Source organism: Lytechinus pictus, chromosome 17 (genome assembly GCF_037042905.1).
Source record: "Lytechinus pictus isolate F3 Inbred chromosome 17, Lp3.0, whole genome shotgun sequence".
NCBI classification, from domain to species: Eukaryota; Metazoa; Echinodermata; class Echinoidea; order Temnopleuroida; family Toxopneustidae; genus Lytechinus; species Lytechinus pictus.
This window is the reverse complement of record NC_087261.1, coordinates 24923582-24943275: the sequence shown is the minus strand read 5'-3', so window position 1 is coordinate 24943275 and position 19694 is coordinate 24923582. Positions and strand designations below refer to the sequence as shown.

The 19694-nt window shown below is 35.3% G+C and overlaps 1 protein-coding gene across 1 annotated transcript; it reads right to left on the bottom strand.

Moving 5' to 3' along the window:
• Positions 1-18249: 18249 nt before the first annotated feature.
• Positions 18250-18858, bottom strand: LOC135157363 (uncharacterized). The gene has a single exon (XM_064112606.1). The coding sequence runs from the start codon at positions 18856-18858 to the stop codon at positions 18250-18252; it is 609 nt and encodes a 202-aa protein (XP_063968676.1).
• Positions 18859-19694: the final 836 nt, after the last annotated feature.

Genomic DNA, 19694 nt, shown 5'->3' with positions numbered 1-19694 from the left:
GTGGTTTATTTACCTTTACGTTTTGGATAATCAAGAAGTATCATTTGCCTGCATAGATTTAAAAATTCATGTAAGAAAGACAAACAGGGCACATTATTACCTGAAAGTTCTTAGAAACGACAAGATGACATTATCCGACGTCTCTGACGCATATTTTTTTTTTTTGGGGGGGGGGGACTCGTAGGCAGTTTTCCCCCTCCCTCTAAAAATAAATAATGAATAAAAATACCAAATGAAATAAATGAAAGTAAACAAAAATACGCAAAGAAGACACAAACTTTAAAGTAAAACCGGTATTTATTTTCTGGATATATACTATGATAATCTATTTTGGGAAAAGATTATTAAAAGTTTACTCCTTACGAAATGGTCTGCCCCCTCAATATTGTTAACTCATTATGCCATCATCCGCGGCATATCTGTTTCTCATCAAATCATAACGTAGGAATCAATCAATTGTATTCTGTAACGACTATATGATAAAGTATAGGAGAAATCATGATTGAATGTCCAATGCTAGTTAGTTCAATAAGGCTTTTGAATTGTTTAATTGTATAAAAAAAATCATTGTAATAACTATGTAAATATCATTGTATCGAAGTTCATGTATTTGGTCTTTCCCTTTTCATTGCACGTATTTTGGTTCATTGTTATCTTTTGCGGGACAAGCAGTGGGGACATTTTTGTTCATTCCACTTATTGATTTGTCTGAAAGTAGAGACTAAAGTTAGACCATGTCAGGAGTGAAGACTAGACTACTCCCAACTCCCTTCCTACAGTACGTCAGTGGTCATATTATTTGTTTTGTTTATCTTTTATAGAAGCTAGAAAATGTCAAATTATTGTTATGTTTATGTACATTTAAATTACTTTTCATTGTTTTGACGTTGTAAATTCTATGTATTGTCGGATGGCTCTTCTGTCTTTAGACAATTTTATGTCTTGGTGTGGCATTATATTATATATGGGGGATTCCAAGCAAAAGCGGACATTTTCCAAAAAAATTATTATTGGCTCTATTTCAAATCTGGATCAAAATTTTCAATTAACACTCGTATGTAAGTTCGTAAATACAACGATTATCAAAATAAGCCTCAATTTTTTTTCTTACGCATCTCCTTATAGAAGAATCCGAACCACACACAGAAAAATATGCATGAGACTACATATATTTTTGTTTACTTCATTCCAATTAAACAGAAAACCATTGCTTGTTTTGTAAAACTTTTAGTCGGATAATCTGATGGTTATCATTTTACATCATATTGAAATAAAAATTTGAAGTTGCAGGGAGGGTTAAAAAAATGTCAAACTTGTGGTGCCGGACAAAATGTAATACGACAGACCGTAATGCGACTGACCGGAGTTTTGTATCCACAAAAGAAACTCGAAGCTGCTTCCCAAATTCAAATGTCTTATTTGAGACTGCTATATATGTAAGTAATGTTTTGCAGGTTAGCCTATTGAAATTGGTTAAAGTGTTTTGAACTGAAATAACTATTGAAGAGTTACCAGTCATTTTTTCATGTCCTTTTTGTGTATGGCGACTGACCGGTTTTCGGAAAGTCAAGGCGTCCACAATATACATCATTGTCGTAAAGCTTCGGATGTCAAGATAATTTGACAGGATAAACTTGAAAGAGAGACTCATCCCCGTTAAACTGACAGCACCAAGTAGTAGAAAAGACACGTAAAAGTGTAATGCGGGTGACCGTGGAATCTACCACACACACAGACACCCTCACACATACACACCTATATATATAGAGAGAGAGAGAGAGAGAGAGGCGTAAATAATTCAAGCATTGACGCTAGACGTAGCTTCCAAGTATCTCATTTATTGCTAGCTTTCGGCCAGTAGGGCCTTCATCAGGCCTATAATGCATTGAAACAAACAAAATAGAACAAAACCATACAAATAAAATCGTAATAACAACAAAGTAAATAAAGGGTAACAAAGGGTAAAGAACAGAAGGATTACAGTAAGATAACAAGGGGGGTTGTGTACAGAACAGAAGGATTACAGTAAGATAACAAAAAATAACAACAGAGGGGGTAATGACTTAAACAAGATGGTTGAGTACAATAGAAACGATTGGGTAACTTAAGTGTGTAGAAAGACAAGGTATTTACCGGCAATGAAATTAACTTGGGTTTATGTGCATCTAGAGGAGTAGTAAGTCTTGTGTAGTTAGTACTGTGAATAAAAATAGGGGATAATGTGTCATATGAAACGACAACTCGTTTCAGTATTATTCTTTTTAATGTCAAGCTCTCAAACTATAACTTGTATCACCACTTACTTGAATACTATGTAAATGGATCAATATAGTTATGTACTCAAATATAAAACATAGAATAATACTGAATCGAGTTGTCGTTTTACATAAAACATTATCCCCTATTTTTATTCACAGTACTAACTACTATAATGCTCTGAGAAGTTATATAAATAAATAGAGTTCATGCTTGAGCGAACATGGGACGTTTTTGTCGGGGATTCAAAAAGAGGCTTGCGCCAAATGGCAGAAATTAGAAATTTGATGACTAGACTTTTGGCTAATCAGCAGACTTCCTCTTAATCTTTTCATTGTCTTTGCCATAATTTTCGACTTATGCTGTCAGATTTCGTTTACAAATTTATTTATTTACCTGAATTATTTTTGTTTTTCATTTAAACTTCTTTTACCTTTGAATTTTCCTTTTTGTCAACCCAAGTAAGAAGATTTGCATTATTAATTGGGAGAATTTGTAATTATTAAAATCCTTTTATTAATATTATGTGAAACAATTTATGTTGCGGTACCTATAAAAGAAATGAATCCTATTTTCAAGGGGTTATGGAATCCTTCACCAAGTTTATGTGCTTGACAGGACAAACAGGAAAGGATTCATGGCTTTCAACGGCAATGGTGTATTGAGTCAATTTGGAAGGAGCAAGATAAGGCAGATCGTGTAAAATGTATTAACAAGTTGTAAAGCCATCAATCAAAAATTTCAACTTTTTTATTAAAATATAAAATTTTGTGATTTTGAAATAATATTCAGAAAATTATATCATATTTCGCTTTCTATGTTTTCTGTTATTTTCATTTCCACTTTTTTTTCTTGGTCATGATTTTTTTTGTGGGGGGGGGAGCACTACAAGCCCCCACCCATCAGAATGCCACTGTTCAAAGGAAACATAACCTTTGTAGCACACAATCAAAGGATTTGAAGAAAAAAAAACACGCTCTCCCATACTTTAAAAAAAATGTTCTTGCCTAAAGAAGGAATATTCAAAGCCAAAAGAAAACATATTAAAAAGGAACAACAGAACAATTCAAGCAAATAAGTATATTTGGAAATGAATTTTGACCGCATAATTCGAAAATTATGGCAGAGATATTAAATGAAAAAGTTAAGAGGAAGTCTGCTGTTTAGCAAAAAGTCCAACCATCATATTATCATTTTATGCCATTTTGGCGCAAGCCTCCTTTTTAACCCCAGACAAAAACATTCCGTGTTCGCTCAAGCATGAACGAAACTGAATAATTTTATTAGCATTTGAAGGATAAGACTTCAGAGCACCTATTGACACCAAAATATAGGGATCATAATTTGAAACAATAATTTTAAAGACTTCAAATCTGTCCCGTTTTTTATACGCACGGTATACCATAATTATTATTATTACTTGAATTTGCACTAACAGCAGCCGAATACTGTCTGTCTATGCCCACTACGATAGATTACGTGTAGCTACAATTGGGGAGGCAGTCACGGAAATAAAAGGAATGTGGAGGCAGTGTATTTAATAATGGGTTTCCCAGATCCGGATAAATCCCTTATCCGGATTGGTACTGGTCCCGACGTGTCCGGATAAGAGAGGTCGGACTATACTTTGGAATTTGAGTGTGTAATGGATGGGTGTGTGATGTGCTTGGGATTGTGTTTTGATGCGGATGTAGTTAAAGGCCCTTGTGGCTATTAACCGTGCCGATCTTTATATTCCCGACCTTTCGTTGGAGAACGCGAACGCTTATTTGCGACGGTAGTTGATTTTTGGAAGAGACCTTTGGGCCCGTCGTCATGGTCGTAAAACTCTGTCCTGCAATACAAATTGTGTGACATGATATGTTTTTCGTTTGCATCTGGAACGGAAACATTCAATCTGCGTTTCGTGTGCAACATTCTGGTTGCTACTATGGTAACAGCGATATATCCGATTTAGGACGACTTTCCAAAGTCACATTTGGTTCCTCCCAGAGCTCGAGAGGCCGCCCGGGGGGCCCACTTCCATTGAAGAGTGGATACCAGGCGCGACCACGTGTAAAAAGGGAAAGAATGGGCAAGTACGTTACGTATAGGCCTATGTAATGTTATATAAGGGTGTCAACAACGATGTTTAAAATACTGAAAAGGATGATATGTTTTCAATACTTGTAGGGTTTCACAAGCTAAATACTTGTTAAGAGATGCATTGTCATAATCTGGAAAAGCCTTGCTTCCCTTGTTTATGGTCCTTTTCGAAACCCCATGGTCGTGCCTGGTATCCACTCATCAATGAAAGTGGTCCCCCGGAAATTCGAATCTAATCCCCCATTTCTGGGGAAAGTAAAACATAATGCCCATTACATTGTATGCTAGAGGCATATCGTTTGTGTAGGAGTAAACAAAAGAAAAAAACCCGCAGATTTGGCTGGAACGTGTTCAGACGTATAAATGCTGTGTACATAATCAACGCATGCGAAATGGTTTCGGCTGGAGAGGTGATTTGACCCATGGAATCAATTGCCAGAGATCCACCAATAATCCACATTAAATGCAATATCGATTCGATGGACTGTAATGATTTATATCTAAGCCTTAATTCAGTAACTTTTCCCTCACTCAATAATTATGTACTCGATTTGTTTGAAAAACCATTTTCTTATCCATGTCATAATCTATTGTAGGTCCTGCATTTCGAATATCTCCAGCCATCAGTCGTAATGTACATGCATGTATGGTGCGGGTGTCGCGGGAAAGAATTTTGCACACGAAAAGCAGATCTGTAGGGCCTGTAACCCCCCTGTAACACAAAACTTAGCATTGATTGTAGGGCAGTTTTCTACGTTTGATTCTATTGACTATAATGTACAATCAATCTTAAAAATCAAGTGTATGATTAAGCGTTAACTTTTCTGTTAGGGGACCCTAATATTAGCGTCCGTGAGGATTGCGAAAGGTGGCCATTATTATTCTTATCAATTACCTTAATTCCGTCTACCAGCAAAATCGATGAACTTGCATTTTCATCAGCGATGATATGAAATAAATGAAAGAGAGTACAACATCTTTTATTATTCACTTATTCTGGACGGCTACAATTTGCACTGACTTTGCAAACATTGGCAGTGGAATATGTAGTTTAAAGAGACCATTTGTGTATTTACCAATGTGATAAGTAGGGCTTAATTAGGGGGATTCCGGAATTTTGCTGTAGTTAAAGGTTCTAAATCGGCCAAAAGACAAAAGTTTTCCATTAAGTTCCACGATGTATAATTCTCTAATGACTGCCTTGTTCAAATCGAGAAAAGAAAAAGACTAGGATAAGCATATGTCTTAGCACTTACATTATTGAAAAATCAGATATTCATTGTTGACAAGTTGATAGGTGAAAGTTTGAACAATATTGGACAAACAGCAAGAAAGTTATGAATTTTTAAAAGTTGTAAAACCTGAAGAAAAATGCAAAGGCGGAAAACGGTTTCAATTCGATATTAATATTGAATCATCCGGTTGTAAGGCTTTAGATTTTGAATTCATAGAGAACAACTATTACAACTCTTTTACAAGTTAAATGAAAGGCCAAGATCAGACTATTAGTGTTAAGGTGAATTGAAAGAAACTCATATGACAGGTTATACGCTGTTGAGGAACAGACGCATGCTGTTCAGTTGGATGTCATTAATTTAAGAAAAAAAATTGTAACAAAAATGATAATGGTTATTTCGAGTTGCGGCGAAATGAAGCACACAATTTGGTTTATATTCCTCTTGGTCTAAAAGCAATTGGTCTATACTCTGATAGTCTAATACCACATGGGCTGAACCCATTTCGTCTACACTACACTTTGTCCAGATTCTTGATAAATGTATTGTCTTCCTTACTACCACTTCGACCTCTTCTTATTTTGTACTTTTTATAGCTATAAAAAATTGATTCATGAATATTTGCCCTATTAAACGCAATTAGACGAAGTGGATATTACACGAAATTGAAATCGAACTGAACGAAAAAAAATGCGCTAAATGACAATTAGATCACATTGTTAGTAGATAAACAGGGGAGCAATTCATCAACACTTTTGTCCGACAAGTTGTCAGATCTGACAACTCCTTGGATTCAATCAAAATATATTGCGCATACTCTTTTAAAAGGAATTTCTACTTTAAAATTAATGAAACAAACACATATAGAACTTTTTTGTCCGCTCCTCAGTAGCATCGTTTTCCCTCTGATTTCTTATTCAAAAGTGACTGCCATACAAAAACGATATTCACAAGGAGGCACTCAAATAAATCTAAAAATTGTGGTAACTGTAGAATTCCCTTGAATTCATTTCATTCATGCACCTGATATTTTCAAAGATATTTTGTGTGGATTTTCCCTTTTTTGTATTAAAAAACATCTTTTTGTTCCGGCAAAAAAAAAAGATTAGATATTTCTTTATACAAGCAAGCGCATGTGAGCACAACTTCATTAAATAAGACATGTAGGATGATGTCATAGATTCCCAACCAGTGAACAGACTGATGTTGAAGTAGTTTACCAACTGAACCCTTTTTACCAAAACTGTGACCATCTGATTGTGATTTTTATGCATGGTCAGCCCCCCCCCCCTCCCTCTCCAAAAGCCGTTCCGCCAGCCTGACTGATAAGACCTTTAACCATTAATACTCTGAGTTAAAGTGTTACTTTGGTGGTGTTGAGTTGCTAGGCTTAAGTTAAACATTAATTATCTCTTGGTCCATTACAGACATTTAGATATACTGTATACAGTGGCGTACCGTGGGTCAGGGCATTGGGGGGGGGGGCACCAGCAAAAATTTTGAGTCGCTCAGTAAGCGCGCTCAATTACCAGGTATAGGCCTATTGACCTTATATAGAGACATTTAAGGACTGTGCCATTAAACGGATATGTAATGTATCTCACTGATCAAATGATGCGAGCGCGAAGCGCGAGCTGAAAATTTTTGAAATTCATACCTAAAAAGGGTCAAAATAAGCTATTAAATAAAAAATAAAAAATACGTATCTGTCTCGCTAAACGAACAATGCGAGCGCGAAGCGCGAGCTGAAATTTTTGTATTTATTGACCCCAAACAGAGACAGTTAAGGACTATTTTTTAGAAATCAAATAAGAGAATACATATCTCACCATACTCATCTAACTTGAGTGCCAAGCGCTTGCTGATTCTGTTAGAAAACATGAAACACCTTTTGTAGTCATTGTAATCATGATTAAAATACGCATATCATTAATCAAATATTGCGAGCGCGAAGCGCGAGCTATAAATTTAGGAAATTCAGACCTGAAGAGAAGCATTCTAAGGCTTGTTTGTAGGAATTTACGAAGACCATACGTACTTCACGTACAAAATGATGCGAGCGCGAAGCGCGAGCTGAAAATTTTGTATATATTGACCCCAAACAGGGACATTTTAAGGACTATTTCTTTTTTTGAATCCATTAAGAGTATACATATCTCACCATTAAGTCATCCAATGCGAGTGCCAAGCGATTGCTGATTTTGTTAGAATCACATTCAAACACATGAAGAGCTTTTTGTAGTCATAGTAATCATGATTATCATACGCATCTCAGTAGCACAAAGTGCGAGCTGAAAATATAGAAAATTCAGATCTGAAAAGGGGCATTCTAATGCTTTTTGTAGGAATCTACTATGACCATACGTATTTCACTAAACAAATGATGCAAGCGCGAAGCGCGAGCTGAAAATTTTTGATATTTACATTAGAAAAAGAGACATTTTAAGGACCGATTTCAGGAATTCATGAAGAGCAGAAAAATCTCATCAATCCACTAATTCGAACGTAAGCACGAACACGAACAAGGATTTTTTTTATATACAGACCTTAAAATGGGGATATCACTTTAGGTAGTCATGAAAAGAAGCATATGTCACTACATAAAACAATAAAGTGCGAAGTGCGATGATATATATTTGGTGCATATTGACTTGAAAACAGGACGTTTTGGTACAACATGATTGTACATGTATATCTCGTTAAAGGACAAGTCCACCCCAACAAAAAGTTGATTTGAATAAAAAGAGAAAAATCCAACAAGCATAACACTGAAAATTTCATCAAAATCGGATGTAAAATAAGAAAGTTATGACATATTAAAGTTTCGCTTAATTTCACAAAACAGTTCTATGCACATCCTGGCTGGTATGCAAATGAGGAGACTATGACGTCATCCACTCACTATTTCTTTTGTATTTTATTATATGAAATATGAAATATTCAAATTTTCTCCTCATTGTCAAGTGATTAACGATTAATTCCTCCCTGAACAAGTGGAATTAGCACTGTTTAATACTATATGGTTCAGTCAAGTTGGTCCTTATTGTCAAATCAATAAAAAAATGAAATATTGTATAATTCAAACAATAAAAAACAAAAGAAATAGTGAGTGATGAACACCATCGACTGTCTGATTTGCATGTCACTGAGTTGTGCATATCACTGTTTTGTGAAAAATAAGTGAAACTTTAAAATGTCATAACTTTCTTATTTTACATCCGATTTTGATGAAATTTTCAGCACTATGCTAGTTTGATTTTTCTCTATCTATTCACATCATCATTTTCCTGGGGTGGACTTGACCTTTAAACAGACAATGCTAGTACCAGGAATAATGAAAAAATAGGCCCTGAGCACATTATGTTTCATAAAGTTATGAAAAAAAAAATCTTATGTAATATAACACAACATATAATATAATATAACATTATAATGTACAATAAATTCTTCTTTCCCACTACGTTTCTTTCTTCTCCCTCTTTTTCTCCCTGTTCTCCCGGTTTTTTTTTTTTTTTTTTTGCCAGCCGATTGGGGGGCACGTGCCCCCCCATGCCCCCCCCCCCCCGTAGTTACGCCACTGACTCTATACCTTGCGTGGTTCTTATTTTTTAATAAAATGAAGATCGAGTACTCGCCACGCGTCAGTAGCAGAGGAGAGGGGATAGGCCTACATGCAGTACCGGTGATGTGATGAGAGAAGTTCTCCAAATACTATTTTGTTCTGCATTGATATTCACGGTTGTGACATATTATATTTGAAAAAGGTGTATAGTCAATCTCCTTGTTTAGTATTCTGCCTTATATATAGGGCTCTCTTCCATGTCGATGTGGAAATTGTGGTAAGTATAGTCCTAATTGTTTTGAATCGCATTACATGTAATATTATAAATACTATAGCATTTCACACGTTTGGGCATCCTCGTTCTCATTATTAACAGGCCTACTAATAATACCCTGAGCTTATTTAACACCTATAGGCCTTACTAAAACAAATAGATATTTAAGCTCTTTACAGCAAACAGGTGTAAAGGGGGAAGTACATAATATCAATTATAATTATATTGTATATGTATTGTTCATATTTGAATGGCCCTGCTTTGCGCTACTATTAGTCTAGGAGATAGGGGGCTTTATCCAGAATTTTTGGTGGGGAAGCTTATCCGGGGTACAATTGTGCGCTGATTCTAAAAATGTCACTCTTATTGACCGTCCTTACGCCATTTTGGCAAATTTTTGACAAAAAATGACAATTTTGACCACTCTTTGGAAAATGGTCCCTTAACAGACTGCTTTTGTAGCCACATGCAATTAAAAGGGTCTATCTTAAGTACAAATGCACACAGATTCCAGATAAAGTTGTTTTATTTGCCAAATCACAATAGCAGTGGTCATTTTGGCCATATTTTGGCCAAAAATGACAATTTTCATGATTTGTTTTGTCCGAAATGTGTTACAAATATTGATCAGAGCTACGATTGGATGTTTTTAGAAATCCACATTTGTTTTCAAAATGTGCGCTGGATCATAACCATCAACCTCATGTAATTTATTCCGTAAATTTTGACATGTGAAGGTAATTTTGTGGTACTTTAGACATAACTGACCATTCGCGCAGTTTTGCATTATTAACTGTTCAAATAGGCAGGAAATTGAGGTCTTCAGCATGTTTTATCTTCTTCCCTTATAAAATGAGAATGCATTTAAATGTCCTTCTTGTGTGAAATTTTATGCTGATTCCAAATAATGACCTTGTTTTAATATATTATTGTCATTTTGGCCACTTATGGCCCTCAAAATGACCAATGACATCAGTTCAATTTATCAAAAAATACTTTGAATGTCACCAGAATCGTTACAAGGGCATGCTGTGACACCTAACATTGGTGTATTAATCCTTTAAATTGAACATCTCAAGAGTATTTTGACCTTATGTAATTTATTCCTTCAGTTTTTACCTATGAGGGTCATTGGGGTACTTTAGACATAGCTGACCATTCGCGCAGTTTTGAATTATTAACTGTTCAAATAGGCAGGAATTTGAGGTCTTCAGCGTGTTTTATATTCTTCCCTTATAAAATGAGAATGCATTTAAAGGTCCTTCTTGTGTAGAATTTTATGCTGATTCCAAATATGTAAGTCATAATAACCCTATTTAATAGCTTATGGTCATTTTGACCACTTATGGCCCTTAAAGCACCTTCACAGGTCAAAACTTACGGAATAAATTACATGAGGTTGATGGTTATGATCCAGCGCATATTTTGAAAATAAATGTGGATTTCTAAAAACATCCAATCGTAGCTCTGATCAATATTTGTAACACATTTCGGACAAAAAAAATCATGAAAATTTTCATTTTTGGCCCAATCATGGCCAAAATGACCACTGCTATTGTGATTTGGCAAATGAAACCACTTTATCTGGAATCTGGGTGCATTTTTACTTAAGATAGACCCTTTTAATTACATGTGGCTACAAAAGCAGTCTGTTAAGTGACCATTTTCCAAAGAGTGGTCAAAATTGTCATTTTTGGTAAAAAATTGTCCAAAATGGCGTGAGTACGGTCAATAAGAGTGATATTTTTGGAATCAGCGCACAATTTTACCCCGGATAAGCTTGTCAAACCTTCCCCACCAAAAATTATTAAAGCCCCCTATCTCCTAGACTATATATATATACATGTATGTTATGTTTGTACATTATTATTAAGATAAATGAAGTTAATGTCCGATTATCTGTATCCAACTCTATTCAAATTGTTTACAGCACTAAAATGTGTTTTTGAAATTAGATTTTCACCATTGACGTGAAAATTCAGCAAACGAATTACATAAGTTTTGTCAACTTTGATTCAATTTATTTATTGTCGATTATAAAGTACATGGATTTTTTAAAGAACTGCATGGCTTGCATGACTTAAGACCATATTAAACATAATTAAAATATGTATAAATGCTGAATACGTAGGCCTATCCTTTAGAGATATAATAATAAAAATAATGATAATAACAATAATAATGATAATAGACAATTCTTGTATAGCGCATATCACATCATGAATAACATCTCTATGCGCTTACAAAGGACTTGGATGTTATAACCCTTCTGTAGCTTGGCAGCCGTAGTTACTCAGATTACAGCGCACACGCATTTCAAGGAATTAATTCCTGCCAGGTACCCATTCATCTCACCTGGGTTAAGTGCAGCACATTGTGGATAAATTTCTTGCTGAAGAAAACTACGTCATGGCTGGGATTTGAACCCACGACCCTCTGTTTTAAAGTCCGGAGACTAATCCACTGGGCTACAACAATGAGGACATTGTTCAATCATTTATGTTTTTATTAATTGCCAATATAGAAATAGACATATTAGAAAAATGAATCATAAATGAAGACAATTCAGGAAAGCAAAATATGAAGTGATAAAGATCCATGAATGCCAATATTGTAGGTATACATCGTTGTATTGATAGAATAAACCCTAATTCAATTAGGAAACTAAGAAAATTGAAAGAGATGTGTATCACAATAATCAAATAATCTTACATTAATTTGTATATGATTTTAAGACATGAAAATATACTTTATAGACGTATTTACATTACCCTTTGATAATGCTGAAACAACAATTAATTTGGAAATACTTACATTAATGTAAATAGTAAATGACAGGCAAAAAAAATGGTAAAACAAAAACCCATGACAATAATTGTTTACTTGTTCTACAGTAAACGAAAGGTAAACCCAAATAGCACTTGAGAATAAGTTGAACTTTTGTTCTCAACACATAAAGAAAAACATTTGAAAAATTATCTCGAAATTTTCAGCACGTCACCAGGTCAAATCGGGCCACTTCGGTCATCGCTGAGGAAGGCTGCATTTACCAGCCAAAAAATTCGAGGTAATTCCTCGGATTTGTTTCTTTATGACTGTGTTGAGACCAAAAGTTCAACTTTTTCTTATTTTCAACCAACACAGATGAACTTTCATGAACAAATAGCACTTCTTTAATAAATTAAGTATCCTGTTTTCCATTGAACACACCCATGCCATGTGTGCATTTAAACACTACATAATTTATCAAATGGATGCTAATAAAAAACATATATAATTCTTGGGGAAGGTTTCTAGGCCTATCAATAAGATTTATGGGAAGCTAATAGACTTGAATTTCATAGGCACCATGAAGTCTAAAAATGATTAGTGCATGTTCGTTCAATGTTTTTATCTAAATCATTTATTTTCAGTTCTCTTAAAGAGAAATGCACATAGAAGTAACATTTATATTTTCTTGGTAAAGGTTTCTAGGCCTATTAAAAAGAGTTATGGAAAGCTCATAGACTTGAATTTCATAGGCACCATAAAGTCTGAAAATGATTCGTGCATGTTCGTTCGATCTTTTCATCTAAATCATTTATTTTCAGTTCCATAAAAGAGAAATGCACAAAGAAGTAACATTTATATTTTAAACAGTGATGAATATATACATGAAGTCAAAGTAACATAAATTAGATATAGGAATTAATGGAGAGATAAATTCTGCATAATTACATAGTATAATATTTTCTTACTTGTGACTTACATAAACATTTTAACATGAATGGTAATTAATTGTACTATAAATTTTACAGTATGAAAAACAAATTCAACATATCCGTCACAAAGCAAGTGCCTTCCATGACTCTTTCAATCATACACGAGTGGAATAAACCAAATGCAGACATAGTGAATTGATTATCTTGGACCCTTTCCAAAAATAAATTAAATATCAGTTAGTACTTTGTGCCACTCCACTCCACACGTAGTGAGCTCTTCTAGTTAGCTAACAAAGTGTTATAGTCTGCAAACAATGAAGAATAGACCGCGGATTAAACATTAATGAAGATTGCAATGATTGAATAGAAAGTGGATTAGAAGAGTTTCCATGACAGGGCAAATATTGCATTTTACTTGATGACTTTTTACCCAAGTAAGGGAATACTACCAATACCACAAAGATACTTTTTGCATGATATAGATAAGGCCTCATTGGAAATGATTCATATCGGCTTTCATACGCTATCACGTAAAGGAAGTTTCATACCTGAAATATTCCACTGATACCATTTATGCTTTACTTGGCGGATGAAATCAATCTCTTGCTTGATAGAATAATAATAATAATAATAATAATAATGACAGATAGAATAATTCAACAGTATGTGGAATATAAAGAAGATACAACACAATAGGATGTAAAGCGAAAATTAAATAGGCTTGAATGAACAGATAATTTTTTTATTTGAATTTGAATTCACTGGTTTATTTATTTTTATCAATTTTTAACTTACAAATCAGAAAAAAACAGAAATAAAAATTGATGAGAATTTTTAAAAAATATGAACCTACAGTTATAAATGGATAATATCAATAGATGTAAAATACAACAAGCTCATTTAATTTCTCAGAATGTAGAACATTTTAAAAGTATGAATGATTGAGTATATGCGTTTTTAAAATTTTCCTAAATGTCACACAAAAGACCTTCAAAACACGTAAGAAAAATTTGAGAACTTTCCACTAATATCCAGCACATGTTTAATGAACGTACCATGGACATTTCAAGAACGTAAAACAAAGGATGTAATCATAATTAATGCAACTAGGTCACACATTTTCGTCATTTTGCAATTATTTTTTATCAAACAAATTATGTTAAATTAATTGGTAATACATTACATATACATAATGTGGCGTGTGATACGTCCAACAAACTGTACCCAAGAATCAGACCACAGCTAGTCATCTATGTTGGGGTACATGCAGACAGTGTGAGCGGTTCAATCTGCAATGTTGATACAGAGTAAACAATAATAAGTGTATATATACTGAAAGTAAACGAACTTGAGCATAGATATCCATATATAGATAACATGTCTATTGTATCAGATTTCCTGAACAAAACAAGTAAATGATGACTTGCACTTCAACTTGCAAATCTATTCAACAACTAAGAGTGACCTTGAGTCATTGACATGCTTCAAGGTCATATCAATTACTATACTGAATGTCATGTAATGCACTGATTTTGTACATAATTAACCTTTTTTGTCAAACAACTTTCTTAACTGCAAATAAATTAGATAAGTCTTTAAAAAGCGTCAATGTTTTATAATTCTTTCATATGTTAAACATAGGAATAACAATGCATCGAAGGCGACAAATTCAGGTTGCTTGCCTTTCATACACAACTACGTCACGTACGCTTTCCATAAAAAAATAACAACTTCAGTTGATTGACTAGGCCTTAACCTATCTTAAACATTTTATGTTTTCACAATTATGAAGAGCACTTTTTAACCAACCATGCATTCACTAGCCAATAATTGTTAGCATTCATAAGAACAGATGAAAGTACCCAAATCCTAAATAGCATAAAGTACACTGCAATGACTGTATATCAAACATTCTTCTTAACGTCACCATGATGACAACATAGAGTTCAGAGCCTCCAACTGTCCTTGCTAGAAGCATCGTTTTGGTAAACATTTGACACAAATGGAAGCTTAGTGATTCCTTATACCTCGGTCACATTTTCTCTACGGCGGCCGCACGGCGAGTCGAAAACAGCTGTTTTATTTATTCTTATTCAAACCACCAATATGTAGCTGGTACAAAAAATGTTCAAATGGCTGTTTTCGACTCGCCGTACGGCCACCGTAGAGCAAATGTGACCGAGGTATTACTACAATTCCATACACCAGTAATGTCATTGCATAATGTTTAGTCAAAACGACAGCTTTCTTCTGGCTTAGAAAACAGGACATCTGTGACACTATGAGAAAATTACTATGCTTAACTTGCAATCATAAAAACTGGCTGTTTCTCAACACATTCATTTTTTGCACAATACAATATATATAAACTCCGACTTGAACTTCTCATTAAGAGTTTAACTCTTGAAATATTTGTTGACACAATACAAAAGACAAACTGTTCTACGAATGCCTCGACGAGAGTATATATAACATTACTATACATTTCTGATTCATAATAAATTTGCATATCTCTCATTCATCAAATCAAATTGACATTTTCCGTGTTTATTTGTATAACATAATCATCATATAATCACTCTCTAGTATTGTCTTTTTTCTTTCATTTAAAACTAATCTGCATAAACTTTGCCTAGCATGACATCCATATTCTCTGTCACAAGCTTAAAATAATCCTGAATTAAAAAAAAACAATGCTTTTTTATGGTAATTTCTTCTTTCACTACAATCCCACCCTATAAAAATGTTGATTTGAATCAATAGAGAAAACTCAAACAAGCATAACGCTGAAAATTTCATCAAAATCGGATGTAAAATAAGAAAGTTATGACATTTTAAAGTTTCGCTTTTTTCACAAAACATTTATATGCACAACTCAATGACATACAACTGTCACTCACTCACTATTTCCTTTGTTTTCTATTGTTTGAAATATCGAATATTTCAATTTTACAGATTTGACATTAAGGACCAACTTGAATGAACCATAAAATGTTAAGGCGATGGTAATCCCACTTGTTCAGGGAGGAATGAAACTTTGTTTCAAGGACAATGAATTGAAAATAGGATTAAATCATATTTCATATAATTAAATACAAACGAAATAGTGAGTGAGTGATGTCATCAGCCCCCTCATTTGCATACCGAACAGGATGTGCATATAACTGTTTTTTTTTATTAAGTGAAATTTTAAAATGTCACAACTTTCTTATTTTACAACCAATTTTGATGAAACTTTCAGTGTTATACTCGTTAGATTTTTCTCTTTTTATTCAAGTCAACTCTTTATTGGGGTGTCCTTAAAGTATGGTGACCAAAAACAAATAAAAATGTTTTCATGTTTTCACTGCAGCTTAAATCCTGTTAAATCAGACTTAAATTCACATTGAAAATCAACAATTTTCTAAATTTTCATAGTCCATGTAAACTTTGTTTATGTCAAATGAGCAACTTTCTTAAAAATGACAGCATGGTAAAATTAATATGCACAATTTTACAAATGCACGAATAAATACGAATAATCTGATAAATCAGTCCACATGAGTTTTGTTAATCAGTTTATCCTCTCAGGTAATTTCTTGTAAGTTATTCAGCTTCTTAGTTCTTTTAACAATTCATTTTTCAGTTATCAGATATCAGTACTGGTAAGACTACTGTTGATACGCTGACTACGGCGTTAAAGTCACTCGTCAAATCCAGCTCACAGGATGATTAATCTCGCTACAAACTCCTCATGACGATATACATTATGATATTTTGACACTTGTTGTAATCACTGTTGATATCATGGTATTAATATTTCATGAATGTATATACAATGTTTCCGCGATAAAGAATCCATATGATTTCATATTTTGACGATTATTAATGACTTCAGATTGCTCATGTTGCGATAATTTCATAGATCGTTGATGATCCAATTACCATTAATAGCGTATATTTAAAAAAAAATCTTATCACATGATCAAAATATCTCCTGATTCAAGGATTCCAAATTGAGCACAATCACTAATCTTCCTAGGTCAACAACTTGTACATTGGGATGTGAAGGTACCCACTTTTCTCTCCCTTGCAGTTGCGGCAAGTACTCTCTTTACCAACGTCTCCAGAAGACATCTGAGAGATATTGTACCTAACGCCCTCTCCTTTTTTAGTAGACATCTGACCTGTCTGTCATTGTTGTTGGTAGATGTGGCTTCCTGTTCAGCAACAGCAGGTGGTTGGGAATCAAGGCCTTAATACCATCAACATCATTAGACACTCTTGTTAGAGGCCTATTGTTGACAATGCCCTCTATTTCGCAAAAGAGTGTTACCAGACTTTCGTATGATAGCACCTGTTGCATGCTTAGCTATGGACAAGACGAGCTTTCTTACAGTCACAATTTGTCGCACCCACACCCCACCGAAGTGGAGGCAGTGGGAGGTTCGAATGTCCATTTAACGTTCCTTTGAAGCAAGTCTGCACTGATTTGAGCAGTACTCCAGCCATCTATTTCTCTTTTCAGTTCTCTTTCTGCGCCCACCAGATTCGTGCCATTATCGGAAAGGATCTCCTTGACGTTACCCCCTGCGAGCAATGAAACGGCGAATGGCACTGATACAAGAGTTTGTATCTAAAGAATGTGCGACTTCCAAGTGGATGGCACGAACGGTTCGACATGTGAACATGACTGCATATCTTTTCTCCCTGCGGCGACTCCTTTTTCACCTCAAATGGACCAAAGTAGTCGATGCCTACCTTTGAAAATGGAGGTTCGCCAGGTAATAACCTATTCTCGGGAAGGTCTGCCATTCTTTGATTCATCATCTTTTCTCGTTGGCGCCTGCACATGACACATTTGCTTATCATACTCCGAATAGCTGTTCCAGCACTCACTAACCAATATTTCTCACGGGCACGGAAAGTACATAGTTTCTTCCGCTATGCCCTGCCCTTTTGTCAACATATCTCAAGATTAGTTTTGAAACGTGGCTTTCTTTGGGCAGGACGACCGGGTGTTTATATCCAGTGATAGTGCTGATCTCTCCAGTCTTCCACCAACTCTGATTAGATTCTCATCTATATGTGGGTCAAGCTTGTAGAGTTGGATTGCCTGTTGGATTGATCAATGTCTCCATCTCTCTCTCTCTGGAATTAGCATCTCTGTACAAAATGCAGAATTATCTTCTCGGTATCTTGCATATCATAGCTTATTCTCTTGAAGTAATTCAGATCTTGGCCCATCTGGGGTTCTCCTTTGAGTTTCAACCACTGCATGAACTTCACGAGCCAGCGCACTCCTCTTCTCAACTTAAACCATGAGGAATAGCTGTTGATGAACGTCTCCAAAGGCTTCTCCTCTGATTGAGTGACGAATGAGCTGGCATCTATCGTAGAAGGTTTTATTTCTAGATCTGGTAGTACACCCTGGAGATCAGCAGGACGGACAGGCAAATTCGTATCGTCACCCCACAGGAAGTCTGGACCTTGGACCCATCTACCAGTGAGCTTGTCCGGCGATACACCTCTTGAGGCATCGTCTGCTGGATTTTTTTCCGTGTTGACATATCTCCATTGCCTTGGTTGAGAGGTATCATGTATGGCTAAGATCCTGTTAGCCACAAACATACGGAAACGTTTGTTCTTACTGCCGATGTAATGGAGAACGATTGCGCTATCTGTCCAAAAGATTGACTTACTTGTGGAAAAACCCAGTTCCTTTCTGATATTTTTGTCCATTGTCACCGCAAGTGCTGCTGCCATGACCTCTCAGCGAGGTATTGTCATCCTTTTCAAAGGTGCCAAAATCTTTATTTCGCCAGAATTATGCTGCAATATACCAGTCCTCCTTTACATGTCATGCGCAGATAAGGCATAACACCATACGCTGATTCGGAAGCATTACAGAAATGATTTAATTGGAATTCGTTGGTATCATCAGAAGGCTTGAAATACCTGTTCACCCTGAAATTACTCATCAGGGGAAGGCAATCTTTCTGCTTCAGCTATCTGGTTCGGTATTCATCTGGGATTTGTTCGTCAAATCCAAGCTTAAGAGTGGTTAGGTCTTGAATAATTTATTGGCGAACGATACAAATTGACTAGCATATCCATAGGGGTCATAATTATACGGACGCTATTTCACTCAGAATTCCCCTTCTTGTCGATGGCTTGCCCTTTGGAATGATCTCATACGTGATGTCGTGCTCGACATCCCATGTTACGTCGACAGCCCGCTCTACAGGTATGGCATCCCGATTAAAATCGAGTCCTCCGATATTGTTAGCACGATCTTCCACCGGCACTGTTTTTTTCATCTGGACTTCTGCTTACCAATAATAGTCAAATGAAATCCACCCTTGTTGAGCAGGGCCATCAACTCGGCTACAAGGTCGATCGCACCACACTCTGTTTTGTAGGAGACGAGGCAGTCATCAACATAGAAACATAAAAATTAGACTGACCACATCCAACACCTTCGAAAAAAAATCCACCCTGTGCTCTTCAGCTGTATGTCTAAGGGCAAAACTACAAACACTTGGGCTCCATGTTCCGCCGAACAGATGTACGCAAATCATGTAAGCCTTTGGATGTTGGGT

Coding starts and splice junctions, on each gene's coding strand:
- LOC135157363 (XM_064112606.1), bottom strand. CDS start 18,858: ATGGCAGCAGCACTTGCGGTGACAATGGACAAAAATATCAGAAAGGAA.